The sequence below is a fragment of the Phyllostomus hastatus genome, unplaced genomic scaffold, assembly GCF_019186645.2.
Source record: "Phyllostomus hastatus isolate PE091 unplaced genomic scaffold, TTU_PhHast_1.1 phas_scaffold_60, whole genome shotgun sequence".
Taxonomy (NCBI): domain Eukaryota; kingdom Metazoa; phylum Chordata; class Mammalia; order Chiroptera; family Phyllostomidae; genus Phyllostomus; species Phyllostomus hastatus.
Genome location: NW_025334038.1, coordinates 9,072,899 through 9,085,830, shown reverse-complemented (window position 1 = coordinate 9,085,830; position 12,932 = coordinate 9,072,899). Strand labels below are relative to the sequence as shown.

Sequence of the window (12,932 nt, the reverse complement as noted above, 5' to 3'; positions counted from 1 at the left end):
TGGCCAAAAAGTTCATTTGTTTTTTTCCATAAGATGGCTCTAGTAGTGCTTAGTTGTCCTTAACTTCATTTGAAACAATTTCGTTAGATTATATTGTGACAGCTGTCAGTTCAGCACACATTTAAAAAATAACTCATTAAAATTGGTGAATTTTTGTAGCCATTTTAGTGTTAAAGATGGAAGAAAATAAGCAACATTTTTGGCATATTATGCTTTATTATTTCAAGAATGGTAAGAACTCAACTGAAATGCAAAAAATGATTTCTTCAGTGTATGGAGAAGGTGCTGTGACTGATGGAACATGTCAAAAGTGGCTTGTGAAGTTTCATGCTGGAGATTTCTTGTTAGATGATGCTCCATGGTTGTATAGACTAGTTGAAGTATATAGTGATCAAATGGAGACATTAATTGAAAACAGTCAATGTTATACCATGTAGGAGATATTAAAATATCAAAATAAAGTTATTGGTGAAAATGAAAAAATGTATCTTCCATTTTACAGAAAAAACACATATGAACTTTTTGGCCAACCCAATATTTAGCTGCTCCTATACGGGGCACATAAATATTTGCAAATGTTGTATTTTCTTGTTGGATTGACCCTTTACCATTATCTAATGATTCATAATTTGTCTCTTATTACAGTATTTGTTATAAGTCCATTTTGTGTGACATAAATATAGCTACCCCAGCTTTCTTTTGACTTCTGTTTGCATGGAATATCTTTTCCCATCCCTTCACAATCTGTGTGTGTCCTTACATCTGAGTGAACTTCTTGTAGGCAGCATATGGATGGGTCTTTTTTTTTTAAGTTCATTTAACCACTCTGCCTCTTAATTAGAGAATTTAGTCCATTTACATTTAAAGTAATTATTGATAGGTATATACAAAATTACCATTTTGTTGTTTTCTGTCTGTTTTGTAGTTCCTCTGGCCCCTTCTTATTTTCTTGTTCTCTTCCTTCGTGGTTTGATGGCTTCCTTTAGTGGCATGCTGAGATTCCTTTCTCATTATCTTTTGTGTATCTACCATAGGTTTTTTATTTCATGGTTAACATAAGGCTTACATATAACAACTTATATTCACAACAGTATATTTTAAGTTGATCACAACTTAAGTTTGAATGCATCCTAAAACTCTACATTTTTATTCTCTCCCTCACATTTTATGTTTTTGTCGTCGCATTTTATATCTTTTTATCTTGTGTATTCCTTAACTAATTTTTGTAGTTATTTTTAACTACATTTGTCTTTTTAACCTTCATATTACCTTTACTTTTTAAGTGATTAATCCACTAACTTCACTATATATGTAGCTTTAGCAATGAGGTTCATACTTTCACATGTTTTCTTGGTATAATTAGCATCCTTTCTTTTCAGTATAAATAAGTCCGATTAACATTTCTTGTATCAATAATTCTGATTTAGTGGTGATGAACTTCTTTAGCTTTTACTTTTCTGGAAAAGCATTTTGTAACATGTTTATCACTCTTTCAATTCTAAATAATAACTTTGTCAGGTAGGGTATTCTTGTTTGTTTGTTTTCTTTTAGCACTGTGAAGATATCATGCCACTCTCTTCTGTCCTGGAAAGTGTCTGCTGAAAAATTTGACATCTCATGGGGGTTCCGCTGTACATAACAAGTTTTCTCCTTTCTCCTTTTTAGCTTTTATGTTTTTAACTTTTGACATTTTAGTTGTAATGTTCCTTGGTATATGTCTCTTTGGATTCTTCTTATTTGGAACTTTCTGGGTTTCCTGGGTCTAGATGTCTGTTTCCTTCCCCAGGTTAGGGGAGTTTTCAGTCAGTACTTGTTCAAGTAAATTTTCTGCTTCTTCCTCTCTTACTTCTATTCTGGAACTCCTATAATGTGAATATTAGTCCACTTGATGTCCTTTAAACTATCTTCACATTTCTTTATTCATTTTTTTTCTTTTGGTTGCTCTAATTGGGTGAGTTCTACTGCCCTGTCTTTTAACTGACTGACCCTACTCTTTTTCCCAGTCTACTGTTGAACCCCTCTAGTGTATTTTTCAGTCCAGTTATCGTATTCACCACTTATGCGGCTTCTCTTTTGTATTTTCTTATAATCTCTTTATTGAAGTACTCACTGTATTCATCCATTTTTCTCTTTAGTTTAGTGAACTTTCTTATGACCATTACTTTGAACACTTTATCAGGTAAATGATTTACCTTTGTCTCATTAAGATTTTGTTTTCCTGAAGTTTTTTTCTTTTATTTGGAACATATTCCTTTGTTTCTTCATTTTGCTTGATTCTCTGTGTTGGTTTCTAGGATTTAGATGAAATAGCCACTTCTCCCAGTTTTGAAGGGTTGGCCTTGTGTAGGAGATGTACCTTATCATTCAAATGTGCCCTAGCCCTTGGCTGCCTCTCAAACCTTTGTGACTGCCCATTTTTAATAGCTCCCAGTATTTTAAGGTGTGTGACAATCAGTATCTCAGAGGGGAGGAGCTTAGTCAATCCCTAGATTCAGGCTGATTGGGAGCCAGATCTTTAAGGATCTCTTAAAGAATGCAAATATATACAGTCCTGTGAGACCACAAGTGTTAAGCCTGACTGGCTACCAGAACCAGGCAATCTGGTGTTGTCCCCAGGGTGGCAGTTGCAAAATTCAGGGCTCCTCTTCCTTATGTATTATGTAACTAACCTACCTCATCACTGATGCTTAGCCTTGCAAAGTTAGGCTTCAAAGTAAATCCTCAGTGACGTTACTAAGTAAAAATGCAAATTACATAACAGCATATAGGATGTGATGCTCTTAGGAAGGGTGTACATGTGTAGGGGCATGTGTGCAGGTGTGCACACACACACACACACTTTATTTGTTCATGGTCATATATGTAAATGTATAGAAGCAGGCCTGAAAGGAGTCATCCAAAACTGATAAGAACTTGGGGTTGGAAGGGGTGGTCAAAGGGCATTTTCACCTTATCTGAATGTCTGAACGTTTTTTTTACAGTGAAAAATATATTTAGTAAATATTTTGAATTTTTAAAATACACTTAAGGGGAAAAGTTTACTGAAGTTGAACTAGCAAATGATAGTGCTTTTAATATTTAAGACTAAAAAGATAGTGAGCAAAATTGAATATCCTAAAATGGGCAATAGATAGAAAATGTAGTGACCATGGGAAATGTATGAATGGGCAACACACATTTATAGTATGTAGCATGTTCCTTAGAAATTAAACAGTGCCTCGTCTCTCCCCCTGCACACATACTCTATCCATCGACATTATCTTATCAGAACAGTTAATTCCAGTATTTTATAATGGTGTTAGGAAGTCAATCCTTATAAATATATGTAGAAAAAAGTGAAAAAGTTACATGTTTTCATGTAAATCAAAAGTATTTCTTTACCTCATTCACAGAAGTTTTAGGCAGTTTAAGTCTTTACTTTCTCTAGCACACAAAGCAGTTCTTCTGAAGTGGAAAAGGGGAGCTACAAGCCAAAGCAATGCTGCAAACACTTACCTACAAGGAGTCAGAGAGCATGGTGCCCTGGCTGCTACTGGAATGTAGCCCTCAGCTGTACAGGGCAGCAAAGAGGCTAAAGCCATTCACTTCCATGTATAACTTTAGTATTACATATCATTTGACCAAAAGTAATTCCATCTAGTATTATATATTATTTGACTAAAAATAATTCTGTTAATTATAGCTCAATAAAGAGATCATTGATATAAAAGAACAATGTACACATATACACCAAAAACTATATGCAGACTAAAGTCTCCACCTCAAAAAAGAAAACCACACCAAACCAAACCATTTTTTGTGGTTTATTGGGGATATGCTTTGTTATACAGTAATATAGAATTGATGGCATGGAGTCAAGAATGCTAGGCTCAAATCCCACCTGCCCTACTTTTTAGTGGTGTGACTTTGAGTGAGTTAACTAAGCCTTTCTTGCCTTTGGTGCCCATTTGTCAAAGCGATAATCATGGGGCCTCCCTTGTAGGTAGTAAGTGATCTAGGAATGCCTGGCATACAGGAACACAAGTTTAGTTATTATTGTTTGGATTGAGTAAAGTTCCAGCTTCAAGAAGTCATATGATTATCCAAGACACCCTAATTTGATGGCTGTGCTACAATTTGGACATGACATACATACTCCTTAAGATTGGACCCCCAGTTTCCTCAGGAAACTCCTTTGTATGCCCACATGATGTGTGTTAAGTGCTAGGTGTGTGATGCTGAGTGGGAAAATGACCATGTGTTCTAAGGGCAATATTTCTTTCCTGAGAATAAGGCTGTTCTGTACACATTGTGAGTCAGGCCACCCTGTCGCTTGAGGCAGTAGATCCCCTGAAACCTGGGAAAAATCATGGCCCCTTCAGGGAATCTGACTTATTCAGAAAGTTCCATGATTTAATAAATATGTAGTTGAGAGCCATCTATCTGTGGTCACTTACAAAGTAATAATAGAGATGAGATCAACACACATAGCTTATGGTCCTCTTTGGAAGAAAAGGTGAAAAGCTCTATATCTAGTACACAGTGTGAATTCTGACTTTTCAGAGTAGACTTTGGTTTTGACAGCTCTTTATTTGCTGGCATTGCATCTCAAATAGCTTTGGAACAATTCTGTCAAAAGTGGTCAAATGATGACTACCTTCTTTACTATATAGCTCATGTACTTTGAAGGGCTCAGCAAAACAACCAAAAGCACCTCCCTGACCCTCCCAAGTCCCTAGGCTCTGAGAGGGGGGAGAAAGGACACACTGGGACCTGAATTCAGAGGGATGTTGTCCATTGGCCAGAGCAGGTTAACCCAGCTCTTTGCATCTGTGTTGCAGGGATCATGTATCGAAAGTCCTGTGCATCATCGGCAGCCTGTCTCATCGCCTCTGCAGGGTACCAGTCCTTCTGCTCCCCAGGGAAACTGAACTCGGTGTGCATCAGCTGCTGTAACACCCCTCTGTGCAATGGGCCCCGGCCCAAGAAAAGGAGCAGCTCTGCCTCGGTGCTCCAGCCAGGGTTCCCCACCACCTTCCTGCTCCTCAAATTAGCCCTCTTCTCGGTGTACTGCTGAATGAAATGCCAGCCCCTCCTGCATTATTCTTCTGATCCTCACTCCCCCGGCTCCATGAGATCTTCTGGGTGTCCTTTGAGTCTGGGTAGGGAGTCTGCATTCTCTTTCTTTTAGTTCCTTTGCAAATAATGAAAGAGTTCAGTGTAAAACATTTTTGTAAGCTCTGAAAAAATTCAGTCTGACTGAATTTTCAGTGTGTACGTAAAAGAAGGAAGGGGTTGAATTCAAAGTTCCCCCATCTGTAACCAGTCAAGGTAGCAGAATCAGCCCTTAGAAGACACTTGAGTGGACATCTGCCTTTCCCAAGACCACTAGCTTCCACTCCTGTCCCTGATGGAAGAAGAGATTATTTTGTCCCTGCTCTGAGAGGGTAATGTTTCCATTAGTGGAGGGCTGGTTAGCACTTGAGACTTTCTTACTTGACATTCACACTTCATGCTCCTGAAAACCATTCTCTGCTGCAGAACCGGCTGGTTTCATCTCCCACTTGGGCTCTGGCGACTCTGGACTCAATTGCTGAGTCTTAGACTCAGACTTGGCTTCTGCCTCTCTCTGAAAAGTGCTTAAAACAACCTCGTTAGTTCTCCTTACAGAGGAATTGCTCCTCGAAGCAATGAAGATCAATGGACGGCGCACAGAGCGGGCGCTGTCCGTGGTGGAAGAAGCTAGGCTGCGCAAGCGCTTCTCCTGGTTGGCGTGCTGCAGGGTCAGGTGGCAGCGCAGTACCTGCCAGAACACCCTACGGAACTGCTGCGAGGACACGTTGTATAGCAGTGGGTTGATGACCGAGCTCAGGTAGAAGAAGGTGTCTGAGAAAGGGAGGAGGATCATGTAGGCCTGGAAGTAGGACTTGGTCCAGTCGTGCTTGGGTCTGGAGGCAGCCATGATTCTCCGAACCTGGTTAGGTAACCAGCAGATGGCCAGTGTCACCACGATCAGCCCTGAGCAGGCAGGAAGTGGGAGAGAAACAATAATACAGCATGAGTACAGCAACAAAAAACACAAAATATTTAGCCCCTCAGTTCTGTACTTACTGGCCAGGAAACAGTACCAGTTTTTCAATGTTGTGTTTGACAGCTTCTTTTGCCACTAGCAAAAAGAATTTAACACCATTTCAGGGCTGCAGGAGTTGACTGTGTTAAAGACCATTAAACGCTTTAGACAATTTATTTATACCTGTTAATGCCTGTTAATTAAAAAAAATGTTTTCATTGTTGTTTCTGTATCCAGAAAGCATTTTATGCAGTCCATTAATCTACTTATGTCTTTGTTTTCTTTTTTTTAAATAAATGTATACAGTATAGCCATATCAGGTGAAACAACATTTGCATTTTAAAGAATGTCCACATAAAAAAGACCCAATGATATCTTCTGGACAAATGGAAGTGGTAACAAAGCATATTTAGTGACACTGATCTTGCATTCAGTTTCTAGGGAAGCAAAAAGGAGGACTAGCCTGTCAATGAGAGTAGATTTTTTGACATAGATGTACTAGGGGTGCACACCTGTAATTATAATGTCATATCTGCAGTAGCACTTCTGTTTCTTTGCAAATGTTTTGAAATAGGACAATTATTCAAACACAATGGAAAATATAAAACTACCTTCAAGTTCAGCCAGTAACAGGCTCATTGCACTTGTGGCACTGAGCTATGGGAAAAGCCCAGAAATGATCAGACTCTAAAGAGACATGACTCAGTGGTCTCCACAGAGCAAATACTTTTTTTTCCATTTTAGTAACTTTTTTTTATTTAAGAGCAAACGCTTTTTATATGGATATATGTTTGCATGCCCACATGTCTGCATTCCAGCTTACATAATCATTGCTCTTTCTATGATCTATGATAGATGAAGATCCTGTTAGGTCACAAACTACTGATGTTACAAGTTTCATAAGCATTTATACTACAGTGACCTCCCTCCCCCGCTCAAAAAACAAGAAATGTCAGATCAAAAATCAGCAGTACATTTGCTCTATTCTCTAGGGGAAGGTGGGGGGGGGGGGGCGGCTGGGCAAGATTCCAGAATGTAAGTGAGCAGAACTGATACCTTAAAGCCATGTTTTGGATTTCCAGAAATGCTTCATCACTCTCCTAAATTTGAATAATATAATAAGGAAAATTCACATTTTCAAACCCTCTAATTTTCTAGGAAACCACAGGGAAAAACAGCCATGTCCACACACCTGAGGTTGGCCCTCCTGCAGGCACTCACCTGAGCATCCCTTGCCTGGGAGTGGAGTGACCCTAGGTGTATTCTCTGGCACTGAAATAACCCAGCTCCCCCAACAACAAACCCTCCATAAATCCCAGTTGTCAGCACAGAAGGCCCTAGGAACTCTTCTTCCCTGTTAATTTTTCAAGGGTTTTTCTCATCAAACCTCAACCCAAGTTTGAAATGCAACCCAATTTGCTTATTTCTTTCCTTTGAGTTTGCTACCCTGAGAACACTCAGTAAATCTAAAAATAAAATGGGCAAAGTTACATATTGATATGATGAAAAGGCAAAAACATCATCTTAAGTCAAGAGTATACTCTGAATCACCTAGTTACAGCTGCTGGATAGGAACACAGATCCACATTTTTTTGATTTAAAGAAATACTTTCAGAGGAAATTGGGGACTTTTTTCACTGTTTATAGAAGCACAGGCACTTCCAACCACCTGTGCTATTCCAAGTGTGCTCTTAAGTCATTTCTCTTTGTTTTTATCCCGTGCAGCTCTGACTGAAGTATTTGTCTCATTAATTGTGAAGGAGCTAGGAAGCTCACCATACCTAGGGGAGCTATGTCTTCATGATTTTTTATTTTATTTCTTCCCTGCCACTGAATTTCAGAGAATAAGGACAACCATCTTCATCTCAGGACTTATTTCCTAGAATATGGAAACTGAGCACAAGGTTTAGATATGTGCTATGCTACACTGGAGGAGGTTGTACTTCAGGTGGTAAGAATCTAGAAAGGCAATAAGAACCAGCTTGCACTTACCACAGCTTGAACATAGCACAGCTTTCATAGCTGGCACAAGAAAGACAGTGAGAAAATAAAGCATGGCTGTGGGCAAGTGGAGAGAAATTATAAAGGTGCTCTTATGTCCTGTCTTTGCTTCTGCTCCGTTGATCTCTTATTTGCATGACCCTTATTCTTCTATTACCTTCACCCTCTTTTCCTGGCATCAACTGTCCTTGATTAATCATCCCACCAAAAGAAGCAGACTTTAGTAAGAAACAACAACAACAAACAAAACAAACAAAAGACATAAACATCCTGCTATGAGGCAAGAGACAGGGGCTGATGAAGAACTGTGGCCTGGTTTGCAGTTTCAGCCAGGAGAATTCTTGCTCTCAAATCAAAATGAACTGAAGTAGGTAACTGAGAAATACCATAGCCTGAACATGTAGCACAACATAGGGAACCAGACGCAAGTTTCTTCAATGATGAGAAAAAAAGAAAGCACATCTCTGCTTTCTGGGTGTGGAGGTAGATAGATATGACACCAAATACAAACATAGAGAACAAGAGAGACAAAGAGCTGAGTTAGAAATGGACCGGGATTAAAGATTAGGCATTGGACAGGTCTTGAGATATAACCAAGAATAATGCCAAATATTTATTGAGTTTCCCTTATTCCAGTTCTGTACCAACCACTCTGCTAATTTCCTATGCATTTCTCACTTCTGGTAATAACCTGGTAAGATCAGAATTGCCATTATCTTCATTTTATAGATGAAATTGAGTCTCAGAGAAGGCTAGCTGCCAGTGTGCTATAATTAGGACACACGTTTGCTGTACTTCAAAATTCAAGATATGTACTTATTTCTCAAAGATTTATAAAGGCTGTTCCTCATATTTTCAGTTTTAAAAACAGAAAACACAAGACAGTAAACATGAGCATAATTCTACCATGTGCAGTGGATATAAAGCAGCCCTATCTACTAGAAATATAATGTAAACCATGCCTAATTTTAAATTTTCAAGTAGCCACATTAAAAAAAATAGAGACAAGGGAAATCAATTTTAATAATAGCTTCTGTAATCCAATATACCCCAAATATTATCACTTCACATGCACTTTCAACATATAATCAACCTAATGTTATTTATGAGATGTTTTACATTATCCTTTTCATACTAAGTCTTTGAAACCCAGTGTGGCTTTTATGCTTACAGCACATTTCAATTGGGACCAGCCATAGGTGGCTAGTGGCCACAGCACAGGTTAAAGTAACTCTTTATAGCTCTTCCTCAAAGTAGCAGCACTACTTATATCCTCCTATTCTCATTTCCCCACTTGCCCCCTTCCCAGCCACATAGCCAGAGAGTCCTGTCCAACCAAGGAAAGCCCTACCTAGCCTGTATTTGTCATCCTCAGATTCTGGTGATGCAACCAAGGTAAACTCTTGATCCTATTTCTGAGTATGCATTCTCAGCCTTGCTGAACATGTTCACCCACTGCTTTCACATAAAGCCTTCCATATAAGGGGACTACAAGTTATCCAGAGCCTAAGTAATTCTAAAAGCACAAATTTATATTTTTGCATTGCTCATTCTAAACCTTGCCTAGTCATTTTGGAATAGCATAGATTGTGCCAAACATCTGACAAGGCTGTTGGAATATAATTCCTCCACCTCAACTAGAGGTGGGGAAAATGGCTGGTGCCTTTCCTTTTGGGCTTTGAGAGATAATTTTGTTTTAGGAAGATGGAGCATTGGGCATAAGGTGCAGCCAGTAATGAGAGAGGTGTGTGCCCATGGACAATGTAATAGAGAGGGTGGGGGTAAGGAAACCAAACCAGCATCCCTGTAAAATTTTCATTTTATAAGGGCAGGTAATTGCTCACATTTACATTTGAAGAAAAATTGTTCATTATTTTAGATTACACCTTGTTGAGAACAAATATCATATACAAAGGTGTTTTTATTCAGGCTTTTTGCAACTGGTCCAGCTCCAGTCCCAGCTACTCTGTAGCTGAGACAAAGCTTTAAAATCTTATTCATGACTTAATAAAGCATATTCAAGATTTGACTAAATTTAGGTTTGGCTGCAATCAATTTGGACTTGTATATTACATTTGGAAAAATCTATAACACTTTGATCTGTGTAGTGTAATGTGCAGACCGCAGGTAAATAACTTTAGTGTGAACTTGAATGAAGATCAGTGAACTGAACCCAGTCATGTAAAGCAAATAAACACTTTTAACTGAATTATTGATAGATCTTTAATGTACTCTAGACAGCCTTGTACTCTAGGTTAAGAAATACCTTCATATTTATCTTATTTTCCACATAAAGTATTTCCATTTTTCCTCTTTGATCATTACATTAAATGACAAGAGCCATTAGATGATGACACAGATTTATTCTCAGCAGAGTGAAGTTGTTTAAAAAACAAGTAATGCAGATGTCCAACAACATCCCACAATAAAGCATGACATTTCTACAGCATCCAAGCCAGCCTACTTGGTGCAGTCTTCAGAAGTGCATTAAGCTATGCAACAGAGATGTGTCAGCCAACCATGATCTGTTTTATCCCTGCAAACCTTTAAATTGAAGGGAACTATTTGTGTCTACCCCAGGACCTGTCTTAGAGTAATCAGAGAATAGCAGACAGAAAGGGAGACCCCTGCAGAACTCTCTTGTCCTACAAATGTCAGAACTGAAGCGAAGTGATTCACTCAAGATCTCACAGGTCAGGGTGGCAGGATGCCCTTGACTTTGCCATACTGCTTAGATCACAGGATTCTACCTGAAGTTGACAAATAGGCCTATCATATTTAAATATAGTTTTGTTTTTCAGTTTTAGGCTCAAGGCTGAGCATTCTCAGCATGGAATGCAGTGAGAGGCGTGTCCATCTTAGACCCCTGTGAAAGCCAGCACATCTCAATATACTGTCTGGATTTAGTTTTAGAACCAGGTCCCTTGACAACAGGCAATAAAACAAAACTTTGGAGCACAAGTACCCCCACCCCCCACCTTTTTTGAAGTCTAATCAAAGGGAGCTAAAGAATGTTCAGAAAACAAATTATGATTCTAGGTCATGACTTGGTAACTAGGCCTATAGAGACTCTTTCCACCTGTCCATCCATCCATTCATCTATCCATCTATCCATCCATTCATCCATGTATCTTACAAAAGCACCTGTTATAAAAGCATACTTAGGTAGTGCTAAGCAGAAAAAAATCTGGAAATTTGATCTTTCCCCAAGCAAAGATATTTTATGTGATTTAAAGAAATCCCAAAGATTTGTTTTTTGCACATGGTGTTGGAGTCCCATTTTACTGAATCATTTCCTTGGGGTGCCAAGGGGAGTGCTGAATATGCTTTAGGATTCCAGTGATTAATATAGTTTCTCTACCCTGCCCCCCACCTGCTCCAGTATTCTAACTGCTCCCTAACCCTGTCCATGGTGAGCAGGAGTTATATATCATTCTCCTCCATGTAAGTCTTTGGACTTTGTTCATTCACTCAGCACATATTTCTTGATTGGCTGGAATCTATTATAGACCCTGTCCTAGGAACTGAAGATAAAAAAATGGTGACTATTTGCAAAGGGTCATGAAAGTAGTCTGGGCACAACATTATGGCAGCAATGAGGAGATCCAGCTGACCTTATACAGGGTGGAACACTCAGAAAAATTAGAGGAGGGGAAAAGTTAGCCTGGAAAACAGCAGCCAGGCAAAGAAACAGCATGAGCAAGGGATAGAGGAATGCTATGACAGCTTACCTTCTGAGGGTTGCAAGACTAAGAGTGACCAGAACAGAGGTGTGGGTGGAGGCAGGAGGTGAAAAAGGAGGACGGCTAGAGAATACTCCATCAAGTTTTGTGGACAATAAATCAATTCAAATATAGTAGGATAAGGAACATCTGCTTGTCAACTGATGTTGAAATAGCAAATGCCATTAGAAAGTAAGCATATGGTTAGTTGAATGAAGAGCCATGAAGAGACAAATACATCCAATAAAAGGTTTTAGCACTTTCTCAATTCATATTTTTTGTGTTTGCCAATCTACTTCTGCCAGTCAGTTGAGACACTGATTTCACTCGCTGACTTTGTCCAACACAAGGACTCCAAATCACCATTGACCTTGATTTAGTCTCTAACCTCTAAGAAATGGTTCTCAAAGGGGGGTTCCTGGAATGGTAGCATCAGCCTCACCTAAGCACTTGTTAGAAATGCACATCAGGCCCCAACCCATTCTTACTAACTCTGAGTCTGGAGCTGAGGCCCAGCAGCTTGGGGTTAACAACCCTGCTGGTTGACTCTGATACTCAAATCTGAAAACCACTAGATTAACTGAGGTAGAGTCCAAATCTGTGGGCATTTTTCAGGTCCTGTCATTGTCACGTGCTTGCTTTTGAAGCATTGTGTTGAGTGTCTTCAGTCTGGGTGGGCAGTAACTAAGAGCCCCTCCCTTTGGTTTCTCTGCATGACAACCACTCTGCCAGTCCCTCTCAGTCCTGAGCACAGCCCTCACCCTGATCATGTACCTTACCTTTCATCTCTTCTTTGTCCTTCTGCTCACTCTCTTCTTCCTTCTCCCTACTTCTTTTCTTTTGCCCCTCCATCTCTCCTCTTCCTTTACACATTTCTCCATTAGATAAACCAATAGCATCTATCCTTTTTTTCTATTTTATTCCTCTTTCTTCCCTCTATCTTTTCCCAAGATCACCAAAAGCCAAGCCATATGCAGTCTTTACCTTACCAGCACACACCCTCTCCCTTTCCATTAATTTCTTTAATGATTTTGATAAGGTGATTGCATCAGCTGCAGCCAAGTTCCTTAATAGCAAGAGGTGGCTGCCTGAGACATGGTCACCACTCATTGCCAAGTTTACCAAAGGAAAGTGGAGAGGCTTTGGAAGCAACACAGACA

At 39.3% G+C, this 12,932-nt stretch overlaps 2 protein-coding genes across 4 annotated transcripts in view; one reads left to right on the top strand and one right to left on the bottom strand.

The window, feature by feature from the left end:
• The window catches only part of LYPD1 (LY6/PLAUR domain containing 1), a 37,855-nt gene extending 32,785 nt beyond the window's left edge, over positions 1–5,070 (top strand). Inside the window, exon 4 of one of the 2 annotated variants that reach the window (XM_045826266.1) lies at positions 4,821–5,070. In XM_045826266.1, coding sequence (XP_045682222.1) covers positions 4,821–5,056 — 236 coding nt within the window. In that variant the 3' untranslated portion in view covers positions 5,057–5,070. The remainder of the gene's footprint in view (positions 1–4,820) is intronic. The other variant, XM_045826265.1, reaches the window with a different exon arrangement.
• Positions 5,071–5,466: 396 nt separating this feature from the next.
• GPR39 (G protein-coupled receptor 39) overlaps positions 5,467–12,932 on the bottom strand; it is a 220,743-nt gene continuing 213,277 nt past the window's right edge. For both annotated transcript variants that reach the window (XM_045826264.1, XM_045826262.1), the window contains one exon: positions 5,467–5,997. In XM_045826264.1, the coding sequence (XP_045682220.1) occupies positions 5,483–5,997 (515 nt within the window). In that variant the 3' untranslated portion in view covers positions 5,467–5,482. The remainder of the gene's footprint in view (positions 5,998–12,932) is intronic.